A 25224-nucleotide genomic window follows, 5' to 3' on the forward strand; every position below is an offset into this window, starting at 1 on the left:
TGTAAAGTAGGGGCAACTTTAGCCCGTTACAACCTGGAGATGGTAAAAAAAGTATTTTGCTATTTATTAGAAAAACAAGGAGGAATCTAACACACCTATCTGGATCGCTGAGATTTGGGCATTCTAAAATCACCTTACGAGACTTTGCGGCAGAAAAGCGCTCGTAGAAGCCGTGATTACAGTCACCACGCAGTCCAAAACAGGCCCAACACGGCCGAAAAACGAGAAATTGTGGAGCCGTTGCGCTTCAAAAATCGAGTATCACTACTATAGAAAATCGCACTGGAGGCATGGATCAAGTTGTGTCTAAAAAAAGAATCGATTTGAAGCCAGTACTGTCCATCTTGAGCACAGCAAGCGAAGGCGACTCAGTACTTTGAAATTGTGTGGTCGGAGAGTCAACTGTAATGCAGTAAAAAGCAGTTTAGTGTATGGCTACTTTTCAACAATTATGATTTCGCATAAAATTTTGCGTTTATTTAATATTGAGAAAGGGATGATGGCTCCCATATTTTCTCTTTATAGGTAATAATAATTATGTAATTATTGCTTCCTAGAATAAAAATTTAGCCCGAAAGCGAATATGCCCACTTTTCAATCCTCGGCCGAAATTTCAAAACGTGCGACTCGAAAAATAATTCCTTACAATACAAGATTTAAAACCTTAGATACATTTTCAACCCGTCCCTCTCTTTCTCGTTCAATCACTATCACTATGCTCCGAAATCATTATTGTAAAATCGCCAACCGTACTGCACGCAGCCTCCGGTACGGATGTGCTAATTCCACTGACAATAGTATTGCCATAGGCCTGCCCCCCATGATACGAAATGTCCATCCCATTCACTTCCTTTTCGTCGGACACGCGAAGACCTAGGGTGTATTTAAGCACCATTAAGATAATAAACGTCATGACGGCCGAGTACCCCGCGGCAATGCATTGCGACGTGAGCTGATGAAGAAATTGCTCTCCATGACCGTAGAATGCACCACCTTTTATATTTGGATTAATTTCGGAGGTGGCAAAGAATCCCGTCAGGAGGCCCCCCATGAATCCACTACAGCCATGAATACCAAACGAATCGAGCGTATCATCGTATCGCAATAGATTCTTAAGATGTACGGCCCCAAATCCAGTTGCGGCACCAATGATACCAAATAGCACGGCTGCCCAGGGGTACACATAGGCACAACCCGGTGTAATGGCCGCCAGTCCCGCCATGGCTCCTCCAATGGTGCCACATGGATCAAATGTTTGATGGAAAGCAAATTCCAAAATGGACCACGTAAGAAAGCCAGCACAGGCCGCCAAGTGGGTATTTATCGCAGCAATGGCAGCAATGCCATCCGCTGCGCCTTGGGAGCCAGCATTAAAGCCAAACCATCCAAACCACAAGAGTGTGGCACCAATCATGACTAGAGGTACATTATGTGGCTTGACCGACTCGCCATGATTATAGCGTTTTCCCACCACAATCGCGGCAACGAGTGCCCCAAATCCACTCGAAACGTGCACAATTGTCCCTTGGGCAAAATCCAGGGCCCCCATTTTTCCTTCCCAGCCCATATTGGTAATTTCCCAATTCTCATTAAGTTCGTGGGACCACATCCAACGCGCAAGGGGGTCATAGACCATGGATGTCCATAGTAAAATAAAGACGACATAGCTTCCAAATTTCATACGACCGACAATCCCTCCACTAATTAAAGCAGGTGTGATCATGGCAAATTGGGTTTGAAAGAATGCAAAGAGAAGATGCGGTGTTTTGCCACCATACGTGCCACTGGCTAGTGCCCCCACATGATGAAAGCCTGCCCATGCAAAAAGCCCATCCGAGCTAAAACAGACCGAGTACCCAAATGCAAAAAATTGAATTGATACGATTGCCATGCTCATAAAGGACATCATCATGGTATTGGAGGCATTCTGTTCACCCGCCATACCGGCGTAGAAGAACGCCACACCTGGTGTCATGAGCATTACTAAAGCACTTGACATGAGCATCCATGCCGTATCGCCAGCGTTGAGAGGCGTGTCGTAAGCGTGTGCAGCCTTTTGACCTCGCGAAACGTAGTCGATACATTCATTTGTAGATGGATCATAGTATTGGTCAATATCACACAAAATGGCGTCGTCCGATGTGTCTTGGGCAAAGACCGTGGAGGAATATAGAATAATTATTGCAATCACAATACTGGCGACCGATGGTCTGTTGAGGTTACAGTGGAGCATTTAGGTTGATACAATAGAAGCCTTTGGCAGCGGTAATCCGATTGCAAACTGACAAGATGTTGCAAGTTCACTTTTCATGCTTCATAGGGTCCTCGCTCCTTGATTGTGGGTCATTTTACGATCGCACCGAGCCAGCAAGGGAATTGACTTTATCTGTACGGAAGGTGTTTAACTGAAACGTAAGGAATATTTGCAAATTCTGATTTGGCGCTCATTTTTATTTAATCATAAACGCGCAAATCTTTTTATTAAAATAAACATTCGCCGCACAATAAATATTTCTTGCATTTTTATTTGTGGTCGGTGCGGTGCTTACGATCATGGACGGCAGCGACCTAATCTTGTTGTGAAACAGTATAATGCCTTTTGCGCTTTCTTCTTATCAGTTAAGAATCCGAATTGAGAGGCTGAGCGCTCGAGTTCAGCACAATTTATGATCCTGTTAAGTTTGAATTCACGTTTGCGGAAGATTTACATTAGGGTGCCATTAAAGGTCGACTAGTTTATCATGTCCATTTACAGATAGTGTATTTTTTATCGATCCTACTAAGGTAAGTATGGTCGCGCGCGGTACATTCTCGATTTCGGAGAAAAGCGCAATTTCACGGGCGAGCATTACTATTCCAAGAAGTTCTGTAAAGAGTTAGGACGTCTAAGAATATTTGACTAGCTTGCGATGGACAATCAAACTATTCAAAGTCGGAAGTTTCCTATAGCACAAATATATATATTTTTACTTTATTAATATATATATATATAATTTTAACCGCTTGATTGCTTGGAGTAAAATCCTATTCCAACATCTATATTTAATTTTCAGGAAACAAGGAGACTGTGTTCAAGAAATTGTGTATTTTGCTGGTTGTCAACACAACATTAAGTTATCTGTGCTGGCGCGACAAGAAAATATGACAATAATGATTGGCCGCGTTAGTGATAATTACACTTAACGGGGGGGGGGAATATTAAATCCACAATACGGACTGACAACTAGCGAGTAGATCTCGTAAGCGGCAAATTTAAACATGCAATGATTTTTACCGACCCCTACACACTCGTCGACAACGCTTTATCAAGTGGCTTCAACAACGACTGCATTGAAACGCCAATTCTGACTTTATACAAAATTTAAAATCTCCCGACTGTAGTTAAGAGTAACTTGTGTGGTTAGACCGCATCGTAACTTGGCCGACGTATTAAAAAGTTTCCACAAAGTGGCTAACTTTAGATTTTTGTATTATTATTTATCGTGTCCTTGTCTTTGAAAAAAACAATGAATATGGCACTTCTACAATGGAGCCACGACCAGCCTTGGCGCTGTTCCCAAAGCGACAAAGAGAGGACATTATGTCGCTCTTCACTGCACCATCGCCACAAAGTTGCGAGCAGTTGCCGCAATTCCTCCCGTCGCACGAGCTAAAGTTCGGGCTGGCTCCCGTCGCTCGCGACAAAGCCACGAGCCACATCACACTCGTCCTTTGTCGCTTCTGCCTTCACTTTGGACGCAATCGACAGCCAAATACACAGCATGGTTTTAATCAAACTATCCAATTCTTTCGAAGTGTGTGCTGGACCAACCAGTACGTACAGCACCATCGAATGAATCATTCCAAGATCTGGAAGAGGTATGAACGTTGTTTCGACCATGAAAAAGAACATTTCTTCCCCGTGTCCAATATCGCTGCAAATAAGGCATTGATCGTCCAAGAAATTCAATTACTACCTAATGAACTGTGGGCATTTGGTGATTCACAGGACAAAACCCAGTTGGATCTAAATCCAGCGATTATCAAACTTGTTGCCATGTTGCCAATCGACCACAACATGACACCAATGTTGCAACACACGAGTTTAACGCCAAGAAAGGAACACGACACTCAAGAAGGAATGCATACAACCAGATGGGTTCCTTCAGAAGGCACGTTTCAGTCATGTACATTGATTCTGGATTCGAAAAACTCCTTCTACCAAGTCGTCGTCCACTCGCGTTCTGAACTGGATTGTATTGTGGAATTATTGGCCACAGGATTGTCTTTTGAGCAACTTCCAAGTGTGATCCAGTCGTATCAATTTCATTCGTCCATACTTTTTCAAAACAATAACATTCCTGTGAAAAACGTGCCAATTATTGCATTGCATCGAAAACCAAATACATTCTTCAAGTACACGAAAGAACAGACAGTGGAGTTTGTGCGTCTACTTCTTGCCGAAAGCTTGACGATAATATCCCGACTATTGCATGGATCCTGGGCGTTCTCGCTTGAGTTTCAACGTCGTATGGAACATGCTCCCGTACGATCGTATCTTTCATTTCGAGTTAATGTGTATTGTCAAGGAGCAATGCACAATATATATCTTTTTTCCATCCCCGCGTTTGAAACCACGTGTGTATTAAACATGTTTCAAACAATCCAACACGTCCTGGATGCCGTCTTGCCAAGCTGGAAACAACGACTTCTTGGTGTGCGTATTGATAGTGTATTGCCCGCCTGTGGAGTGGCACTTGTCACACGTTTGCAAAACGAAACCACCTTGTCTATTAGTTATCGCTCCTCGCAATCGTGTTGTCAATTATATTGTATTGTCACGAATTTCTTCTCTTCGTTACAAGGTGGCTGTTTTCAAATGATATTGTATGAAGTATTGGCAACCATTCGGTCAATGCCTGATTTAATCACCAAGATCCCAGTCCCTCCTCCTTTGAATTCAAAAACTTTACCAAGGAAATGGAACAATACTAGTACAAAAACATGGATGGCACTAGGAAACGAATTGCATTGGATCGCACGTCATCGTACAATAATTCGACAATATTTATCCATTGCAAAACCTTCAAGTTTGCCCGACAACTCTTGGTGGCTCTTTTTTTCAGTATTTCAGTATGTAGTACGACGCTCAAACGAAACCGTGCAACAATTGCTACGGAAACAAAGCACTGTGGCAGACCAGAGTCAAGCAATGAACGACTTATTAATGGCATGTATGAAAGCATTTCATGCACTTGGTCCTTTTATCAATCCCAACGCGTCCCCAATTAACCACTCCATCTATTTGTCACGCAACCGTACGTTTGGAGTCACCAAGTCAAGTCTTCTTGCATTCATTCGACAAGTTGATCCCGAAACCATTGAAATCCTCGAGACGACCGATGCTTGGATTGTCGATCTTGCCATGGAAAATCTAGCTCTCTGTGGTGTGAATTTTCTCGAGGCATTGTTTGAACAACAATTGGCTATGGAAAGCCAAGTCGAGGTCGTTTTTCCAACGGATGTTGGATTTCCGACGCTACCACACGAATTGATACAACTCTGTCATGAGGACTTTACATCTTTAGTCGCCACGTATGGTCCTCGAGTGGATCGTGACGTGTTATTGCAAGAGTTTCAAGACTTGCAGCGCGCAGCTGTAAATGACGTGACATTCCATGCAGCATTGGCAACTTGCAACGCGGAGACTTTATTTGAAACAGCGTGGGCTTTCACACAAGGTCGTTTTCAACGTCTCGAGTGGTTTGCAGGAGGATTTGCCAGTGTGTATACGTGTTCGCCAATTGCTACTGAAGGAAGTACAGGTGATTTGGCGTTTGGTCAAAATCAAATGCCTACGTCGTCTATTGAATTGCTTTGTGACTTTAGAATGGAAGGATCTTTACATGCACAACAACTTTTTGCGCTTCGAACGCTTCACGAGAGGCTTTCGAAGGTGTAGAAAAGACTTTGGAATCTGTACAATCAACAACAAGATGAAATAAACACTTATAATTGTAGCTTCTTTTCTTACAAAAAGCAACTGTGCTTCGCCACTTTGTGCGAGCTTCCCATGTAGAATCCATCAATTCATTAGACCCACTCGTTGGCATAGCCTCGACGAGCGTATTGGGGACAAACATAGTCCCACATTTCAAAATCGTCCTTTTCTTGATTCCCTCTTGAACTCGTCGCTTCTTCCGTGCTGTCTTTAAACGAGTTGGTTGTAGTAGTTTCAGTCGTTTCTTTCGATTCTGCCAAATCGGTTGGCAATGGATTGGTTTGGAACGATTCGTCGACTTTTGGCGCACGACCAACGACCTCTTTGGGGTAATGAGGATGGGGTGATGTGAAGTAGTCGCAGCAATTGGGCACGACACAACGATCTGGGGCGGTAGGTTGTAACTTTGGAAGCTTTGGAAGACTTGATGAAGGTAGTGAAGCATCCCTTGATTCTTTTGGTACGACGGCAAGAAATGGAGTCGTTTTGGGAGTGGTGGCCTTTAAAGACTCTGTTTCGATTTCGCTCTCGTGGTGTACGGAAGTCTCCGAGCTTGGAGCAGTGGTACTGCTCGATTGACATGAACTCATCCTGTTCTTTTCATTTTGATGCATGTGTTGACCATTCTTCAACACATCCGTGGCCTGGGTTAATAAATTCGCAGTCAACCGATTCGCTTCCATTAAACTGTCGATTAATGGCCAACGATCGAGCTGCTTTTCCTCTCGTGGCTGTTGATACTGAGGTCCTTTTGCCGTATGACTCCATGCAGTGTCAACCTTTAAGTTAGTATACGACAGCCATGTGTTACGCTCCGACTCTGTTTGACAACTTGACGAAGTCGATTGCTCGGCTGCCAAGTCGGAAGGTTCGCCACGATCGTGATCTGGTTTTACACATGCTTGAAGTATACCACTTGCTTCAGTTCGCGGACGCTTTCGTATCATCGCTTTTATGGTTCCAGTTAGCCGGATATCGCGGTACTTAGGAATCATCCGATCAAGGAAGCGTTGCGTCCTGTTTTCGGAATAAATTCGCGGTAAACTTCGCATCGAATGCTTTACAACATATGCTCTAACGTGACACAAAGGCGCGTGAAGTTCAATCGAAATCGAATGTCGAGCGCTTTGTCGCGCTCGAGATTGTTGGAATGACTTTGTGCAAAGAAAACGACCGACAATTTTCTTTGATTCTAGGAATCTTCCTCGAAGACGAGCCGTTGATAGAAAAAAAAAAGAGATAATGAATCAGGCACTGGTCCTGTGTTTTTTAGTGCCAGAGCCGGGAAAGGATCATTGTAAGATCGAGATGAAAGAGATTAAAGGTAGTCTCGACAATGTGTTCTATCGTGACGAGCATCGTAGCAACAGCATTGTGAAGTGCAGCAAGGCCGTTGATAGTACTTTTGCCGCACTTGCTTTGTCAATAATTATGGGACAAATAGAAACAAAAAATTGACATGCTTGGTAATGATATGGCTTCTTTACAATGTTATGGCATTTTCGCGAGACTACTCGACACAATGTGATCATTTTTAGTGTCCTAAGACTTTGACATTTATTAACTCGGCACCATAAAAACTTCTCGACGCAAGATTGTGCTTATTCAATACCAGCAAAAAGTATGTGCCCCCTTGAGCTCCTTTTACTTTCATTTTGCCCTCTATTGATGCCCACTGTGCAACTAGTTCTGTGGCGCATGTGCATCAACAACCGGAAGGTGTTGATGACGTCTTTTTTTGGTTCAGCACCATGTTATTTGACTCTATAACCGCAATCGCTGCAATTGTCGCAGCTTTTAACAACATTGGCGAAGGTGAGAGCGACTCTAAGCCGTTCAATTGGCGTGTGAGAAATGATCGTCAGTGTTGTCCTTTTGTTATAGGCACGATAGTGATGCTTAAGCAGTAAACACCTATTTGGCAATGGGCTTTCTCATCGGCGTGCTAATCTGGTTGCTACAACCATTCTCATTGTCTGTCATAGTAGCGGGTGCAGCTCGCATTGACTAAGCCATGGGAAATGAATCCACAAATGTGCATTCGAATGACGCTTTCTTTGATTTCATTTATTTGCTACCGACTTGTCGTATATTCCGGCGTGGGGGGATTACAATATATCAGCTACTAAATGAGTGTGAAACTTGACCCCCAACGCCACTATCTTTTCGTATCATTCGCACAGACTTAAACGTACCCAACGCTGGCACCACTCGTTCGCTTTTTAAATGCAATTCCTTTGGCAAAAACTATTTTGGAGCTTTAAAACTGGATTAATTTTTATTCTTGTCTTGACAAAGTTAAAAGAGTACCACACATTTACAACCAATTTCCCCCCGAGAGGCCACCATTACCATGGGCTTTCAAATCGATACCATCAAAGCCGGGTACGTAATCCACACGCAAGTCTTCATGATGTCTCTGCTGATGCCTCCGTTTCTATAACGATAGCGATGGCGAGAACTTTCCCAAGCCAGGACAAACCGTGTCCGTTCATTATGTCGGCACGCTGACTGACGGGACAAAGTTTGACTCGAGTCGCGACCGCGGTCGCCCATTTCAATTCGAGCTAGGCGCTGGACAGGTCATTCGTGGATGGGATGAAGGCGTTGCGAAACTAAGCAAAGGCCAAATCGCAAAGCTTACGCTGCCCCACGAGTATGCTTACGGCGAGCGCGGCCACCCGCCCGTAATTCCGCCTAAATCTACGCTTATCTTTGAGGTTGAGCTGCTGTCCTTCAGCTAAAAAATCGATCGATATTTGCATGATGAGCCACCCCCGTCCTCTCGTATCAGCTTGTAGCCAGCTAGGCGCCGCCTGGACTATTTTTTTAATTCGGGTGGCCCAAATATCGGCTTTTAGTTCAAACTTCTTTAACGTAGAAAAATGACAGTCGCCACTGGTCTAAAGTCTTAAATTCGTGTACTGTTAAATAAATTTCGGAGCTCATTTCATTTTACGCGGTAAAATATAAATGGTGTTGAGCTACCCACCGTAAAGTTTCTCAGAAAATCGAGGTCCACAATTTAAGCGGCATCCTCGGCGATAACATTTCATGAGCGGAAAAAAAGTAAAATTGTGCTGGTAGTTGCAATGTGATACCGTGTGTAAAAAAGCAGTGTCTGCCAATGTTTGTGCCATGGTTAGTTTGACTAATATCTTGTGACAGTTCTGACTAAAAATTCTAGCTCATTGCTCTCCACTTTACTCAACTAGTTAAAAGTACTGTCACATTAAAACCGCAATACTACCATGTGTGGTAATATTAACCATACTGAGAGGAACGATTATATTCTTCTTCCTCTTATAGGAAAAATAGTCGAATTTATTGCAACTTAACGATTGTCGAAATTCAACAAGTGCCGTTTGTGTAACCAAAGAATATTTTGTCATCGCGTAGCTAGAAGAAAATGATATATACTATTTTGAAGCTCATATTGTTGCTTATTTATAAACCGTAACGAGAAAAGAGCAAACTTTATAAGTTTGTCAGTCGCGAAACCAATTCCATTTGGTCTAATTGGCATGGAACATTCAGAATACTTGAATAAGATTAGAACGGTAACCGGACTGTTGCAATCATTTATCTCCGATCAAATCGTTCGATTATTCACCGCCGTACCGAATTTGTTAGGTATTGGGAAAAAGCTTTATTGGCCAACACCTGCAATACAACCACAGAAGACGTATTAAGAATCATAAACAATTAATTGCCTTGTTGCTTCACAAGTGTCAAAGTACACCTCCATTAAGTAGTTTAACTGAATGCACTTTTCGCGAGTGCAAGTTTAGGAAGTATTACAAGCTTTCACCGGTGCTTGTGTACCGCGACACAAAAATTACAACGTAAACATGTATTTATGACATTATAGATGAACGATTACAATTTACAGCGACGAAATTTTGTGGTAGACGTGACGAGAATGATAACATTATCTCTGCACTTAAGCGCGCAGATTGCGGTAGCCACCACCGTAGTATGGGTCGTATCCCATGCCTCCATATCCATAGCCACCATATGGATACCCTACGCCGACGCCAACGCCGACACCTCCATAAAGACCCGCGCCAAGCAGACCCAATGTTTCTGCGACTTCTGCCGAGGCGTCGACAGTATTGCCAAATAGCGCCACACTTGCCATGCATAACGCAATTGCTGACTTGTAAAACATCATCGAGGTTGTTATTTGCGACTTGATTAGAACGGTGAGAATTGAACAATGATTCAAGCGTGCAATTGTGTGGTCTCCGCAGCAAGCAAAAACTCCAAGTACATTAGTCACCGCCAGCCGGATGTAATACAGAGTCAAAAGGTATAGAACGCCTTCGACTTAACCGCTGGTACCCATGCTGTGAAGAGTAGCTTTACGTATTCTTGGATTTGCCAAGTTTTAATGAGAATTACTCAAATGCTTAATTATAAAATTACATATCGGACACTCTATATTATTAATCCGCAGCCAAATATTTATAGAGCTCAGTTTTTAACAAATAGGGCTTAACATCTGTATAAACTCTGTAAAAACAGATCCGACACCCTGCGCTTAAATTACCGACATCACGTACGAATAAGAACAGCTTGCAGAAAGAGGTAAAAGCACCAATATTTTCTTAAAGACTGAGTGAGTTCTAACTAATTTATCCGCATAAGCATATACTGAAGATAAAAAAACGCAGGGAGGTAGCGTATGTGAAGTCTAAAAGCAATTTGCACTTCCCAATCTTACCAAGGTGTGCATAGCTGCCTCAAAGAGATCAAAGTACAAAGAAGTGGGTACCAAAGTCGCTTGCCGGGATCTCTAGACTTGATAACCGCTTTCACGGTACAGCGTCGCCACTGTAAGTTTATTTCGCGCATACGTTATAATTCAAATTACAATCTCTATAACTTTACAAGCGTTTCATATGTAACTCAAGTTGCGATCAATATGGTGTAATGTCCAACAGTGCAATAGAACATTGCACCTTTTGACGTTCGTTTTGTCTGGTCACGCACATTCTTTGATTAATCCCGCTTTAAGCTATATCGTAATCTTTACACGTATTATTTCTATATGATGTATACCGCGGTAGCTTGTTACATGAATGTTATTACCTACAAGAGATACAATAAAAAAGAATAAAGAACAGACTCGTTATATATCTATTATTACCTACAAGTGGAATAGCTAATCAATGATATCTTTACTCTTAATATTGTGGTATTAAAGTGACAATAGATATTATTAGCTGAACTAATTCTTTAAATTACCCCGCTAATCGCTGCTAGACGCGCAAGTAGGGGAGAGAAATAAGTTACTATGCGTAGCTTTTTCTAGTCAGAACTTAAAAAGGTACAAGTCTTATTATCTATGGCACAAACATTGGCAGACACCGCCAATCTGTTTCTTTTATCCGCGGTATCACATTGCAACTACTAGCTCGAAAGCTCATAAAATTTGATTATTACAGTTCGCACTACATAGGAACTTGATTATATTTGACACAATTTTACTTTTTCCCCACTCATGAAAATGCTAATGCCGAAGATGCCGCTTAACATTTCGACCTCCATTTTCTGAGAAACATACTGTGCGTAGCACGCATCTAAACTTTACAGCGTAAAATAAAGCGAGCTCCAAAAAAAAAAACTTATTTACTGAACACGAATTTTAGACGAATATACGACAAGTCTGTACCCAGTCGGCCTCATTTGAATCCACATTTATGTGTACATCACGTGTGGCTTACTCAATGCAGGCTGCACCCGCTAACATGACAGACAATGAGAATGTTTGTAGCGACAAGATCAGCACGCCGATGAGAAAGCCCATTGCCAAACAGGTGTTTACTGCTTAAGCATTACTATCATGCCTATAACAGAAGTACAACACTGGTCATCATTTGTCAAACGCCATTTAAACGACTTAGAATCGCTCTCACCTTCGCCAATGTTGCTAAAGCTGCGACAAAAAATTGCAGCGATTGTGGTTAAAGAGTCAAATACCATGGTGTTTAACAGATATACGCAATCAACACCTTCCGGGTTGTTGATGCACATGCGCCACAGAATATTCGTAGCTTCCACTACAGTGGGCAATAACAGAGGGCAAAATGGAATTAGAAGAAGCTCAAGGTAACTTTTCTGAGCCGCTGTACCATACTTTGCTGGCATTTAATTAGGGCAAACTTGCGACGAGAAGTTTTGGAGCAGACTACTCAACACAGCGTGATCATTTTAATGTCTTAAGACTTCGATATTTTTAAACTCTGGCGAGAATGCCGTAAAATTGTATAGAAGCCATATCATCGCCAAGCATGTCATTTTTGTTTTTAATGTCACATAATTTGACAAAGAATGTGCGTGACCAAATCAACGAACGTCAAAAAGGTGCAATGTTCTATTGCACTCTTAGACACTACACCGTCTTAATCGCAATTTGATTTGCATATGAAACGCGTGAAAAGCCATAGAGATTATAATTTGGATTATAATGGTTGCGCGCAAAAACTTACAGTAGCGACGCTGTAATGTGAAAAGCGGTTATCAAGTCTAGAGATCCCGGCAAGGCCGACTTTGGTACCACCTTTTGTCGATTGATCTCTTTTAGCGGCTATATGAACACCTTGGTGAGGTTGGGAGTGCAAATTGCTTTCAGACTTCACATAGCTACCAGGGTTACCTTCTTCGTCCATTTTTTATCTTCAGTATATGCTTATGCGGATAAATTAGTTAAACTGCCAAATTGAATTCAACTCAGTCCTTAAGAAAATATTGGTGCTCTCACCTCTTTCTGCAAGCTGTTCTTCGGCATACGTAATGACGGTATCGTTAGCGTAGGGTGTTGGATCGGTTTTTATAGAGTTTAACACAGATGTAAGCCCTATTGCTAAACATTGAGCTGATTTTATAATAAAGGCGCTCTATAAATATTTGGCTGCGAGATCAATACATCGAGTCATCAGATATCTTATTTTGGGATTAAACATAACTCATTCGAGATGGAAATCATTATAACGTGGCTAAAAATACGGAAATCCAAGGTTACGTAAAGCTACTCTTGACAGCATGGGCACCAGCCGTTAAGTCAAAGGCGTTCTATACCTTTTGACTCTGTAATACATCCGGCTGGCAGTAACTAATGTATACTTGGAGTTTTTGTTTGAAGCGGAGGTCACGCATTTTGTACGCTTGAATTATTGTTCAATTCTTACCGTTCTAATCAAGTCGCAAATAACAACCTCGATGATGTTTACCAAGTCAGCAATTGCTTTATGCATGGCAAGTGTGGCGCTATTTGGCAATACTGTCGACGCCTCGGCAGAAGTCGCAGAAACATTGGGTCTGCTCGGCGCAGTTTTAAATGGAGGTGTCGGCGTTAACGTCGGCGTCGGCGTAGGATATCCATATGGTGGCTATGGATATGGACCAGGCATGGGATACGACCCATACTACGGTGGTGGCTACCGCAATCTGCGCGCTTAAGTGCAGTGATAATGTCAACCTTCTCGTCACGTCAACCACAAGATTTAGTCGCGTTTAAATACTGCATATTGTAATCGGTAGTCCATGATCTCATAAATACATGTTGTAATTTGGTGATGCACCAGTAAAAGCCTGTTAATCTTGCGAACCTTTTACTCGCGAAAAATAGGGAAAACATTTTGAATTTCTTTATTCTTATTCGAAGGCACTTTAATTGCCAGAAAAGTACCGATATCAATGTGAAGAGGAAAGTATCCCTAGTACGTGCCACACAAAAACAACAACAACCTTATTACATCCTCCTCATGGTAATAAATTCACAAGAGACGGCTATGTAAGTAAAGTCGTTCCAAAAACGATTTATCCCCCCCGTAAATTATTTTTAGTACTCTTCAGCTTAATTCTAAGTCTTCAATTTCGTGTTCGCTACTCATCAACCAAGAAATTTCACCATTTACCTTCTTTTTGCACATTCTTTTAAATCTCGCCCAAGTCGACATTTAAAGCCACACTTCACTCGCACAACCAGTTATACTCGACGCATTCGAGTCGCGACTCGAGGACGGCGACATCGCGTCCCTATTTTGCAAGTTACGCCATGGATTCAGAATGTCCTCGCGAGTAACCATACTATCATGAAAACTATACTTGAGCGCTTCGTCCAGAGCATCTTCATCCGTAGACAAAGGTTTCGTTTCTATCATAGTGTTTTGATTCGTTTCCAGTACTAAAGATGATTCCTGCTCGTCACTATAAAAAAACAGCTCCCAACATTCTTCACAATACAATTCCCGCACACCTCGCGCAATTTCCAACTCCGCAAGTTCACCCGAGAAACCACAACGATAGCAACAATCTCCCACTAAACTGCGATTTGTGTCGACACGTGGCAACGAAATGGCAGCCGAACCAATTGCAATGGTCGAGTGCCGCTCAAAGTGGAGTTCCATTTGCAAACTTTGAAGAATTTCTTGAATTTCATCAATCATTTTCTTTTTCACAAGCACGTGGCAAGTCAAGTGGTTCTTAAGAATATCATGTACATCTCGAATCTCCTGAAACGATTCCTTCACGAGCGCATTATCCCATGCAATCTCCTTTTGATCCATCTCTTCTTCGTATACTTGATCCAATTTCACGCTGTCATTCAAACTTGTGTGCTCGTTTTCACGTCCATGAATGCTTCTTTCATTGGTTGTCTCGAGACCCTTTTGATCGGTCTCCTTGTCTTGAAAGTCTCGTTGAGCAGTACTTTTAAAACAAGGATCCTTAAAAGGAAGGTCCAACAGATCATCAAGGGACGCAACACTTGCGGCCAACTCTCGTTCGTGGGAATTCGTCGCACTTGCAACGTCAGCATTGAAAACCTCGGCATCCTCGTGCTCGTCTTCCAGCTCGTCAATAGAATCAGCAAGACTAGCACTGTTCGTCACCATCTCGCTTTCATTCGCACAACTTGGATTACAATACATTCCCGTGGTCTCTTTTGCGTCACATTCATTCCTCTCGTCTTCATTCATCATAAACCCTCCATTCGTATCGTTTGCTTGATCTTTTGCTTCCTTTTCGCTACTCTCGCAATTCATTAATGGATTAGCGCTCGAGGGATTCGATACTACAACACGTTCCGTCAATTTTCCGTTCTCTTGAATGAAAAAGCTATGAAGCGGAATAAAATCGGGTACGGATGTCACAGAAGAGACCGCAAGTGTCTCCCGTCTTTCGTCTTCCTTTGGAACTGTCTCGAGGCATTGTCTTGATTCGTCACCATTTCCTTCCGTAGGTTCCAACATGAGTTCGCTCTTTCCTTCCAAAATGCTTGGACAATTGTATTCTACAAGCTCGTTTTGCTTTTCACTAGAAACCCCATCGTCCGTCGTCAAAGACACGAATTCTTTCGAATCCACGGGATCATTCTGAAGAATCGTGTACGACAAATACTGCGCCCGATTCGATGTGAAATGTGTTGCAGCATTCACTGGCACTTGGGACTCCTTTGCGCTTTGTTCCACGAAACTCTGTTTCGCTACACATGCCTTGGCGTAAATCAACATGAGTTTGGCTTGGACCGTGCCGTCTTTAATCTCCAGCAATGGCATGCCTGCAAATTCACAATCTTCTAACGCTTTTCCTCTCGCTTGCGCAACAACATGTGCCGCTTTTGCACAAGTCAATGAATCCAACTTACTTGTGGGATTCTCTTGTTTCGGTGCGGACAACATCGGGTTCCTGACAGCTTGCTGATATGATTCTTGACGTCGACAAGTGTCTCGAGAAGTCGATCGCGTGCGTGGTTTTAATACCGACAAGCAGCTTGACTGGTTTTCAGCATACAAACGATAATCCTTCCGTCTCCACTTGGCTTTCGTATCCAGTCCTTCTTGACGAAAATCTCCCACAACAACATCGTCTTCTCGACTTTGTATACAAGCCGTTGGCAACACTTTTGAAGACTGCGTGATCGTTTCTTCCGTCTCGATCGTATCCATTCCAACCTCCTTTTCGTCCACTATCTTTCTTTCATCATGTACATCGTGGTCATTCTTTTCCTCGTTGGTATGGTTTAAATCCGGTCGAAACGATAGATCCATGCTATTATTACGACGTGGTGGTCGTGGCGGGGACAATTCATACTCGGGTTGTTGTGGAAGAGTCTTTCGTCGTGGACGTGGTACTCTATGAACGTCTTTGGGAGGAATTTGTGGCAACAAAGTGTTTTCTGGACATGTCATGCGATTCGAGGAAGCATGGAAGCGTAAAACCACGGGTTTTTCAATAATATGAAGCCATCGTAGCACTTTTTCAACCCCCAGGACCTTGGTCTTTTCACCATTAATTGCTACAAGCACGTCATTGACACACACACGTTCCATGCCACGTCCTTGTCCGCGATGTGGACTGATAAAATCCACACACGGGACATTCACCTTGGCATTATACGCTCGAAAGGAAATACCAAGCGAACACCGTTCCCAGACCACACTATATTGTTTTCGTAATCGTTTTTCTTCGGCTTCGGACTTGGTACGACGTTTTCTCTTGTCTTTTAAGCTCTTGGGCTTGGGTTTCTGCACTTCCGTCGTCGAATTTTGGTCTATTTGTGATTTCAGTTCATTATATTCTTGTATGCCAAGTGATGGTTTGAATTGGATCGCGCTACTTGTACGGGAACGACTACGGGGATGTATCAAGTCCATGCTCGAATCTTCTCGCTGGATCTCGGGCGACCGGAAATGCAGGACCATGGGAAGGCATTCTTTAAAAAGAAGACGTACGACTTTATGATAGCCAAGTCGCGTGGTTTTCTTGCCATTAATGCTGATCAGCAAGTCCCCTATGCGCACACCCGCCATTTTTAACACGGAAGGTTGTGGCAACAATTGCACCACGACAGGGGGCATGTCAGCACCCAATTCAGGCTGCAATACAACACCAAGTGGTCCAGCATTCCAATTAATTAGATAATCCTGCAGTGGCGTGGCGTCCGTCGGCGCGTGGGGCTTTAAAAGCCTGGCCATGCGCTCCTAGCCGGAAGAGCGCAACTGTTGTTAATGTGTAGAAAAACAAATGCAGGACAGTGGACTATATGATTGGTTGAAAAGAAGGCACGGAGATCCGGATCGCAGGTTTAGGTGCATTGAACAACGATAGAAATAAAAAACATTTTCATTGCAATAGTCCGTCAAGGCGCTCTTTTCATTTTTCATGAGTGGTTTTAAAAAGAGCTCACAATTCATTTTCTTATAGGTCCTGGTCTAGTATTTGATTTGCTATAATGTTAGTTATCCTTATCCTGTGGTTTTCTTTCTCGTGCGTGAGGTGATTCTATTTTAACATCTGGGTCGAGATTATTGGGGTTTCGACGTAGCGTAATTTGGAGGAGCAAATTTCGAAAAAATTAAGAAGAGCGACGAAAGTGCACAAAGTACTGTCTTTTACAGGATGGTGAACAATAAAAGCGCATGTAGTACTATCTTATGACATGTAAAAGGCTGATGATGTCACCTTCTTGGCCTCGATTTCTTCGAGCGGAGCCTAGCCACAGAATTCTCAATCTTGTATGCGACATTGTGTGGACATGGTAGCCTTTCCCCTATGAAATGGATTTTTTAGTGTACATAAAGCTTCAAACGAGGTCCATTCGACATCTATGACTGCCGACTCCACATCAAATTCGGAGTCTACTGCCAATATACTTGGTCCAAAGTGGACTTGCATAGGCACAATTCAGTCGCTGGCAAAGGTTTAAGATACCTGGAATTTGCTGACGATACAGAAGTTTGTTAGTTTGCAACTACAACATATATTTTTTATGGTTTACGGTAATATTAAGTCGGTGTGAGACGCACATAGCATATTTCTGCATAAAATACACAAGTGTGTTTGGAATAATTTGGATTCAAACTATTAATACTTTCACTGGCTCTCAAAGGTTGCAGCTAGAGTTTCCCTATAGTAACAATTTTTAAGGAAATTGCTGCGGACACACCCCATTTTTGCTACGGAGACACCTCTAATATAAAACGTTGTCTTCAGACGTAAATTGCCCCTTTTAATCCTTTGTATACAAACACCGTCTATGTAACAAAGTGTACCAATACATAAGTATGATTTCCTATAAGAGAAATACTAAATATTGTCTTCTATGAGAGGAAATACTAAATATTGTTCCTATGAGAGGAAATACTAAATATTGTTTCCTATGAGAGGAAATACTAAATATTGTTTCCTATGAGAGGAAATAATAAATATTGTTTCCTATGAGAGGAAAAACTAAAAATTGTTTCCTATGAGAGGAAATACTAAAAATGATAGTACAAAAGTATTACCTTTATCAATTTTAACTTAAATAGTTCCAATAATTCCTAATTTGATACTATTGATGCAATAAGACATTAGCTCTATTGATTGGTTAATTTAAGTCTAAACCAACTCCGCCAATCGTTGTAAGACACGATTGTGCGGTGCGCAAGGAGGTGCCATACTTAGTTTGATATTATTATAATAAGTTCGGTAGTAGATAGAAGATCGTTACGTAGGAAACTAATTATATCAATGAAGTTTTACTTTTCCCTAATTCTAATCCATTTAATTCATTTTGGTAGCAAGAGATCCTTAACTTCCTAGAAACCTTCCTCTGTCCCCCTGTGTACTTGTAGTTTTGAGGCACCTAACCTTCACTATAATTAGTGTAAGGTCAACTAGTACTTACTAGTACTAGTGAAGGGTGCCTTGTGCGTAGTCCGTTTAGCGACGTACGCACGTTCCACCCAACATGGACATTTTGGATGAAGAAGGAGGAAGCTTTGCAGCCCTTCAAGAAGGTAATCACGCCACACGTGAAGGTTTACTCCTTTGAGAGACTTTGAATGTAGAGCGATCGAACGAATGAGTTCGGTCGTTGGCGGGCCAGTCGTTAGCGCATGCTGCACACTCTGGGAAGATATGAACAGGTTGCGACCATAGCCGAGTTCATACAACACCAATTTGACGCGGCCCGCGAGATAGTAGTCTTGCTTCACCAGCAAGGCTATCAACACGCGGAAGTGTTGTGAGAGAACAGGGTGCTCAATTTGAATGTTGAGACAGCACTATGTAAATACTGCAAACGTGCAGACGCTTCCGCAACGATCCGAAAGCTTAAAGATCGAAATCATTAAGTTTAAGGCAGTCGAAGGCGGCTCCCTTTCTGATGGTTCGTCGAGCTAGTCGACGCCATAGAATCACGTCGTGTAAGTGATGAGGCGATCCTTTAATTATATAATTGCTGTTGCCGAAAGTGAATTTTGGCATGTTCAACTTAGCCGGACGTGCCGAATCTTTGGCCTTGGGGCTCAATCTTCACGATCCATTGGTCTTTGGGTCGTATGAGGTCTTACAGACCCGGCCCAGACAAACATTTGATCCACCACATGCCGCATTCAAAGCTCGAGCCAAGCCCCTGCATTTCAAGCAACTTGATTCTGGTGTAGCATGATGATTGATGAACCGTAGCTAAGTGTTGCATTGCCTTAAATTAGTGATTCAGGGCGTGACATTCACGCTTATGCCCAACATACACGATACCTGTTCAATATATCGTTAGTCATTTAATTGATGAACAAACACAGATAACTGTTCTCTTGCGTGCAGTGAGATAGTTGTGGTGGGCGCTGAACTTATTCAAGGTCTTGAAGACAGACCTGTTAAGACCCACCTGTTCCGGCTAGAATTAGAGTCGCTCGACCAAGCGATCTCTATAGCGGGATAGAAGGCGTTTAGCCTGAAAAAGGCTTTCGTCCGCTCGGGTCCATATCGTCCACCGAGACGACACGAAAATGGAGGTCCAGAACCCATGATACTTTGTATGTAGAGCGAGAAACCTCGCTTGCAAGATACAAACGGTTACAAAAATGTAATCATTGTCAAAGACGGGCCAATACGCCTATAAGTGTAGTGCCCCACGGCCAGTCCTAAAAACACTGATCGACCTCTCACTAGGAACAGCGGAGGACGCGGATCGTCAAAAAAAGGTCGAGGTCAGTAGGTGCGGAGCGACCTACTGATCTAGCACCGTCAAAAGAGTTTGCAGTCCTTTAAGAGAAAGCTGCACCTTAGACTCAAACATTGTGTATAACTGCCCCAGGGGATGAGGTTAACCTCATCACCCTAAAAATAAAAGTGTCAGATAAGTTGCCATTTAAGTCCCTAGTTGATTGTGGGGACTTGAAATTTTTTCTTAGACGTTAATCGCTAGAAGATCGCAGACTCAAACTTTTTGAGCGCGATATCCCTCTAACGAGGATGACAGTACGCCTAGCAACAAGCGCATCTGAAACAGTTAAGAAAGGTGTGGTTAGTATCCAATACACGTTAAAGGTTAAAGAGTACGATGATGATTTCATCGTACTAGATTTGGATGACAAATTTGGTCTCATCCTTGAATTACCATGGTCAGAAAGTACGAGCCATGTATAAATTGGCAGCATCAAGCCGTGACGATGCCTGTCTCTTGTTCATCAAATGGTCAGCTAATAAACGTCTTAAAGCGTCCACAAGCCTGTGGATGTCCTACGAGTGAGTGCAATGGCCACACTTGTGAGTCGGTTGTTAGAATGACTGTACAAGACCTCAGTAAGAATACCCAATACACTGTGGAGTTAGATCCTGATGGGCACAGGCAGCGTCGAAGTTCGATCACTCGAATAAGTTGAGTGGTACGAAACAAGGATGCTTGCTTGAAAAGCAACATCGAAGAAATTTTGAAACGCCCATCTATAAGAGACAGTGCGAAACTTCTAGATCGACTAGACAGACGATCGTAGAGGATCTCGCTGTGGAAGCGCACCATAACAAGAGGCAGTTGGAGAGGATACTCCCCAAATATTTTCTGTTGGAATAAGTTTTCGGAATCCTGTGGTCAAAGGTTCCCAGGTATCTTTGGAAATAAGTTCCAAAAAGTGGATTGAGCCAAAAAATATCTTATCAAACAATGAATGAAGTGTAGGCGCTTCTATACTTGATCTAATAGCGCATCCGAAGTTAATTTCGGAGATAACTTAATTGCCAACGCTAAACCCGTAACGGTTCCTGCGTAATTTTGGTAGTGGAAAAGTCAAGCAGATCTGCATACTTGTCACAGATGACAACTACGTGGCCGATGTTCGGTCGGCAATAGTATTTTTTGAGAATGAACGGATTCTCAGTAACTTATCGAAGAACCAAAGTGTCCTCGATGAGAAGACTCGGATTGAACGATATACATTCCAATTCTAGGAGTCACTGAAGAGAAACTCTCAATATAAAGATTTAATAGAAGTTAACGATGCTTTCTTGAATCAGTAGCGTGCGAGTTGACTGAGGACAAAGGCATTCGACACGAAATCGACCTAATCCCAGGTTCGGAACACTGTGTCATGAAGCAATGGCCATTGCCTCGTGAACAAGTAATAGCGATCAATTAATACTTTGCCGAACGGTTAATATCGGGCCATATGAGTGAGTCAACCTCCCCACATAGCTGTCCGACCTTTTGTGTCCGTAAAGTAACAAGAGGATGGCGGATAGTGCATGCATTCAATAAACTGAAACGCTGCAACAGTACCTACTCAAACGCCAATACCACGAAAAGACGTAATCATTGATGGTATGTCAAAGAGTACTATCTTTTCGTCAATGGATCTGATTGGTAGATTCTATCAGGTCCTTACGCGTGAACATGATGTTCCGTTCACAGAAGTAAGCACCCCAAGCGGTATGCTCTAGTCATGCCACAGGGACTTAGTAATGTCACTGCGACATTCAGCAGATGTGTAACCAGTCTGCTGAGATCGGTGCGGGATGTTGCACCGAGCTAGTTTGATGACGTCTTCGTTCATAGCAGAGACATGAACAAGTAGTCCGATGTTGAAGTTCATTGTACCCACGTCCGAAATGTCCTTACACTTATGCGTAAGCACAAGCTGTATGCAATTCTCAAGAAGTGTTTAATTGCTACAAGCAAAATAACACTTCTTTGGTGCATCGTGGGTAGACATGGTGTACGCCCGAATCCAAAAATCATCGAGGCGATCACCGATTAGCCTCTGTTAGTCGATGTAAAGGGCCTTGAAAAGTTTATCGGCTAAGCGACGTACTTGCACAAGTACTCACGCAATTATGCCGAAATGACGGACATCTTTCTTTTTTGTTGAAAAAAACGACAAGTGGTCATGGAACGCTGACTGTCAGAATTCCCTCAAGGCTATCAAGTAAAGGTAGATGCAATCGCCAATCTTGGTGATTGCTGACCAAGACCGACCTTTTTCATGTGGTCTGTGACGACAGCAGTTTTGCAATCGGCTGTGCGTTGAATGCAATATGACACAGACGGCGATGAGCGCGCCGACTGTTATCTACCGCGTCAGCTTGAACTAGGTGAGCGCAACTATCCAGTGCATGAATAAGGAACTCCTTGCCATGAAATACGCACTGACTTAGTTATGGGTCTACCTTTTGGAAGGTAGACCGTTCATTGTATACGCAAACCATGCATCTTTACGCACGGCCGTAAAAAGTCCACACATCTCGCAAAGAACGGCGAGATGGTTGTTTTTCTTCGCGGACTTTGACTTTTCCGCGGAGTATAAACCAGGACGACTTAACGTCGGCGCTGGAACCATTGCCAGCATGATTTTAAGCCGGCTGCGCAAAGCAACAGTGAGCCAAATGCAACTTTTGCAACAATAAGTGATCCGTCGTCAATATTACTCGACAACGTTAGGAAGGCGTATCAAAAAGAAAAAGCTCGTAAAGGGTTGATGGATACCTTAGAAATCTATCTTAACAATCCTTTAATGTCAAAATTGTATTGATCCTAACAGATCGATACGCAACACACAAAGGGCTACTGTATTACAATGCCATTGCTGGTGACACACCTCGTGTCGTCATTCCCCCCATATTGATATGCATTTGCTCATCATGCATGAGTGCCACGATGCACCAACATGTGGTCATCGTGGACGTGAGAAGACCTATCTCACGATAAGCCGCGACTTCTACTGGCCACGCCAGTATGAGACCGCCCGCAAATACATACGTACTTGCAACGTTTGTCAACGAATGAAGCCCTGTGCTTCAACCCTGTTCCGGAAGAGTTGGTAGTCTGTATCCATGGCCTTCTTCTGCGAATTTCCTGGCGACAAGCATAACAACAATGGCATTCTTGTTTTTGTTGATCGTTTCAGCAGAATGGTACATCTTTCTGCAGTACCGAAGTCGATCACAGCCAAAGACTGTGCTCGTGTTTTTTTTGACACGATATTTCGACTCCATGGGAAACCCCGAGAATTTGTCTAAGACCGAGACCCTTAGTTCACGGTGGATTTTTGGCAAACTGTGTCCAAATCACTTGGAACACAGTTTAATTGTCAACTTCTGACCATCATGAAACAGATAACCAGACGGAGCGGGCAGACGAGATACTTCGCGGATACGTCCACTCTTTTAAGACCAGGAGCGAGTTTTTGCCGATGGAATAATTTGCCATTAACAATTCAGTGCATGCTTCTACGAAGCATCCTCCATTTTCTGTGAATGACTTACGCCACCCACCTATATTCACCAGATTTGAGAGTGACTCTTATTCAGGGGGAGGAACTTGATTGAGCAGAGAACCTGCTAGCTTTTTCTCATCACGAGTTGGCACAAATGTCAGCGCGAAGGATACCAATGTAGATATAATTAACATTGAAGTGGACGAACTCAGTAATAACAAAAATGCCGTTACTGTTTGACAACGATGCTGAAAGCCTCAGCATCGAAAACAGTTCTATTTATGAGAACGATAATACTCTCAATACTGAAGAATAATCTCGCCGCAGTGCGAGCCGGTCGCACTGAGTCAGCAGGTCATTTTCTGCTGGCTAGAGAAGCAGTGGTCCATTTCGTACAGGACTTCATGCGGTGGACCGACAGAAACGGAACTCTGACAGATATGAAAGAGCAAACATACTTTCAGTTTAAGTAAATGACCTAGTCGTACGTTTTACAGTATGCCTCCTAAAGCTATAGTGACGAATAAAGGCAGTAATAAATCACTGCCCAGGTATATCGGCCCGTTACGTGTACAACACGCCAAGGCAATGCGTACACGATCGAGCTGCCTCGTAGGATGCGAAAGCATCCTACGTTTTGTGTTGGGTGTCTCCTCCCGTACCATAAGTACGAGGCTTCTTTCGATTCCGGATTACACCGGAACGTTCATGGGCATCTGCCAAAGCCTGATGGTTCCGAGCCAAAGACTTATTGTCTCGGAACAGAGTCTGATTCTCTTGAACCAGACGAAACACTCTTCTATCCGAGGAAGAGATCTTCTGACGAGCTGTCACCAGCTCGTTTCGAAGGGACTGATGTGTCCTTTCGATCGCAGGTTGATCGTTCGCAATCTGCGCACGATCTCCCACCTGGCCACGAGAAACATTATCAACTGTCACCGCTAACTCGCGGCGACAAATTCGCTCTCGATCAAGATCTCCTATAAATCAGAAAGGGCGTGATTCGCGCCATGTGCCAGCCGCCGAACAACGAAGTGTTGCTTCCACTAAAACCATCTTAGCTGGTCGGCCGTTCGAGCTAGCCTTTGACCCAAATCACGATGTTGATTCGGCCAAGTCAAACGAGGCGAACCCGATCTTTCCTCCTCCTCCACATTAATGAATGAATTCAGGTGGTGAGAAGCGCCTTTTTGTTGAAAGTTTCTTATACCACCGTGTGTCAAAGGGGGGGGGGTCAAAGAGTTATCTTGTTTGTTGGCGGGGTATTCACCCTCATATGGTAGTTGAAAACCTCGTTTTTACTGATGTTGAACGTTCCGGGTCTCGTCTTGCAACGACGAGACCCATCTTTCTCAGCAGAAGGACCATCGAAGAACGAGCGTTTCCCGCGCTCGTAAAAGTATTGGAGGATCGCAAAACTTGACGCATCCTCGTAAGAGATGAGAGTCCTTCAAGGGGATATTTGAGGGAAATGTTTCCTTAGGGGCATGACATGCACCCTTGAAATAGCATGGGCATGAGTCATCCCAAGAGAGGCAAAAAATACCTGCCTCTATACTCAAACGGTGCTTATAGCGTGCACCGTCTAAGGTCCGTTTCTCGAACCGTTCGCGGAAAGCATTTAGATTGTCAAGCCAGACCTCACGGCCTATTTTTTTTACTATCTGTACAAAGACTGTCTAAGCTTGAAGCAAAGGTTTGATATCTTCGTCCGTTTGGAAGAGTTCCACCGATGCCGGAAAGGCATCGATGAAGATTTCCATT

General features: G+C 43.1%; 8 protein-coding genes across 8 annotated transcripts; 4 read left to right on the forward strand and 4 right to left on the reverse strand.

Annotated features, from left to right (window-relative positions):
• Positions 1-700: 700 nt before the first annotated feature.
• On the reverse strand, positions 701-2233 carry CCR75_001170 (uncharacterized protein; the record flags this gene model as incomplete). Its single annotated transcript, XM_067959275.1, has 1 exon — positions 701-2233. The coding sequence occupies one exon, from the start codon at positions 2231-2233 to the stop codon at positions 701-703; it is 1533 nt and encodes a 510-aa protein (XP_067820053.1).
• A 1293-nt stretch (positions 2234-3526) lies between these two features.
• On the forward strand, positions 3527-5941 carry CCR75_001169 (uncharacterized protein; the record flags this gene model as incomplete). Its single annotated transcript, XM_067959274.1, has 1 exon — positions 3527-5941. The coding sequence occupies one exon, from the start codon at positions 3527-3529 to the stop codon at positions 5939-5941; it is 2415 nt and encodes an 804-aa protein (XP_067820264.1).
• A 131-nt stretch (positions 5942-6072) lies between these two features.
• CCR75_001168 (uncharacterized protein) lies at positions 6073-6927 on the reverse strand (the record flags this gene model as incomplete). The annotated part of the gene is made up of 1 exon (XM_067959273.1): positions 6073-6927. The coding sequence occupies one exon, from the start codon at positions 6925-6927 to the stop codon at positions 6073-6075; it is 855 nt and encodes a 284-aa protein (XP_067820265.1).
• Positions 6928-7222: 295 nt separating this feature from the next.
• Positions 7223-7438, forward strand: CCR75_001167 (uncharacterized protein; the record flags this gene model as incomplete). Its single annotated transcript, XM_067959272.1, has 1 exon — positions 7223-7438. The coding sequence occupies one exon, from the start codon at positions 7223-7225 to the stop codon at positions 7436-7438; it is 216 nt and encodes a 71-aa protein (XP_067820270.1).
• A 743-nt stretch (positions 7439-8181) lies between these two features.
• CCR75_001166 (uncharacterized protein) lies at positions 8182-9001 on the forward strand. The gene is made up of 2 exons (XM_067959271.1): positions 8182-8365; positions 8430-9001. Exons 1-2 carry the CDS (start codon positions 8334-8336, stop codon positions 8722-8724), a joined length of 327 nt encoding a protein of 108 aa, XP_067820271.1. The 5' UTR covers positions 8182-8333; the 3' UTR covers positions 8725-9001.
• A 922-nt stretch (positions 9002-9923) lies between these two features.
• CCR75_001165 (uncharacterized protein) lies at positions 9924-10154 on the reverse strand (the record flags this gene model as incomplete). Its single annotated transcript, XM_067959270.1, has 1 exon — positions 9924-10154. The coding sequence occupies one exon, from the start codon at positions 10152-10154 to the stop codon at positions 9924-9926; it is 231 nt and encodes a 76-aa protein (XP_067820272.1).
• A 3050-nt stretch (positions 10155-13204) lies between these two features.
• On the forward strand, positions 13205-13444 carry CCR75_001164 (uncharacterized protein; the record flags this gene model as incomplete). The annotated part of the gene is made up of 1 exon (XM_067959269.1): positions 13205-13444. One exon carries the CDS (start codon positions 13205-13207, stop codon positions 13442-13444), a length of 240 nt encoding a protein of 79 aa, XP_067820273.1.
• Positions 13445-13944: 500 nt separating this feature from the next.
• Positions 13945-16962, reverse strand: CCR75_001163 (uncharacterized protein; the record flags this gene model as incomplete). Its single annotated transcript, XM_067959268.1, has 1 exon — positions 13945-16962. One exon carries the CDS (start codon positions 16960-16962, stop codon positions 13945-13947), a length of 3018 nt encoding a protein of 1005 aa, XP_067820266.1.
• Between the last annotated feature and the right edge of the window lie 8262 nt (positions 16963-25224).

Source organism: Bremia lactucae, linkage group LG1 (assembly GCF_004359215.1).
Source record: "Bremia lactucae strain SF5 linkage group LG1, whole genome shotgun sequence".
Classification (NCBI taxonomy): domain Eukaryota; phylum Oomycota; class Peronosporomycetes; order Peronosporales; family Peronosporaceae; genus Bremia; species Bremia lactucae.

Coding starts and splice junctions, on each gene's coding strand:
- CCR75_001166 (XM_067959271.1), top strand. CDS start 8,334: ATGGGCTTTCAAATCGATACCATCAAAGCCGG. Junction 8,366..8,429: donor ATCGATACCATCAAAGCCGG/GTACGTAATCCA, acceptor CTATAACGATAG/CGATGGCGAGAACTTTCCCA.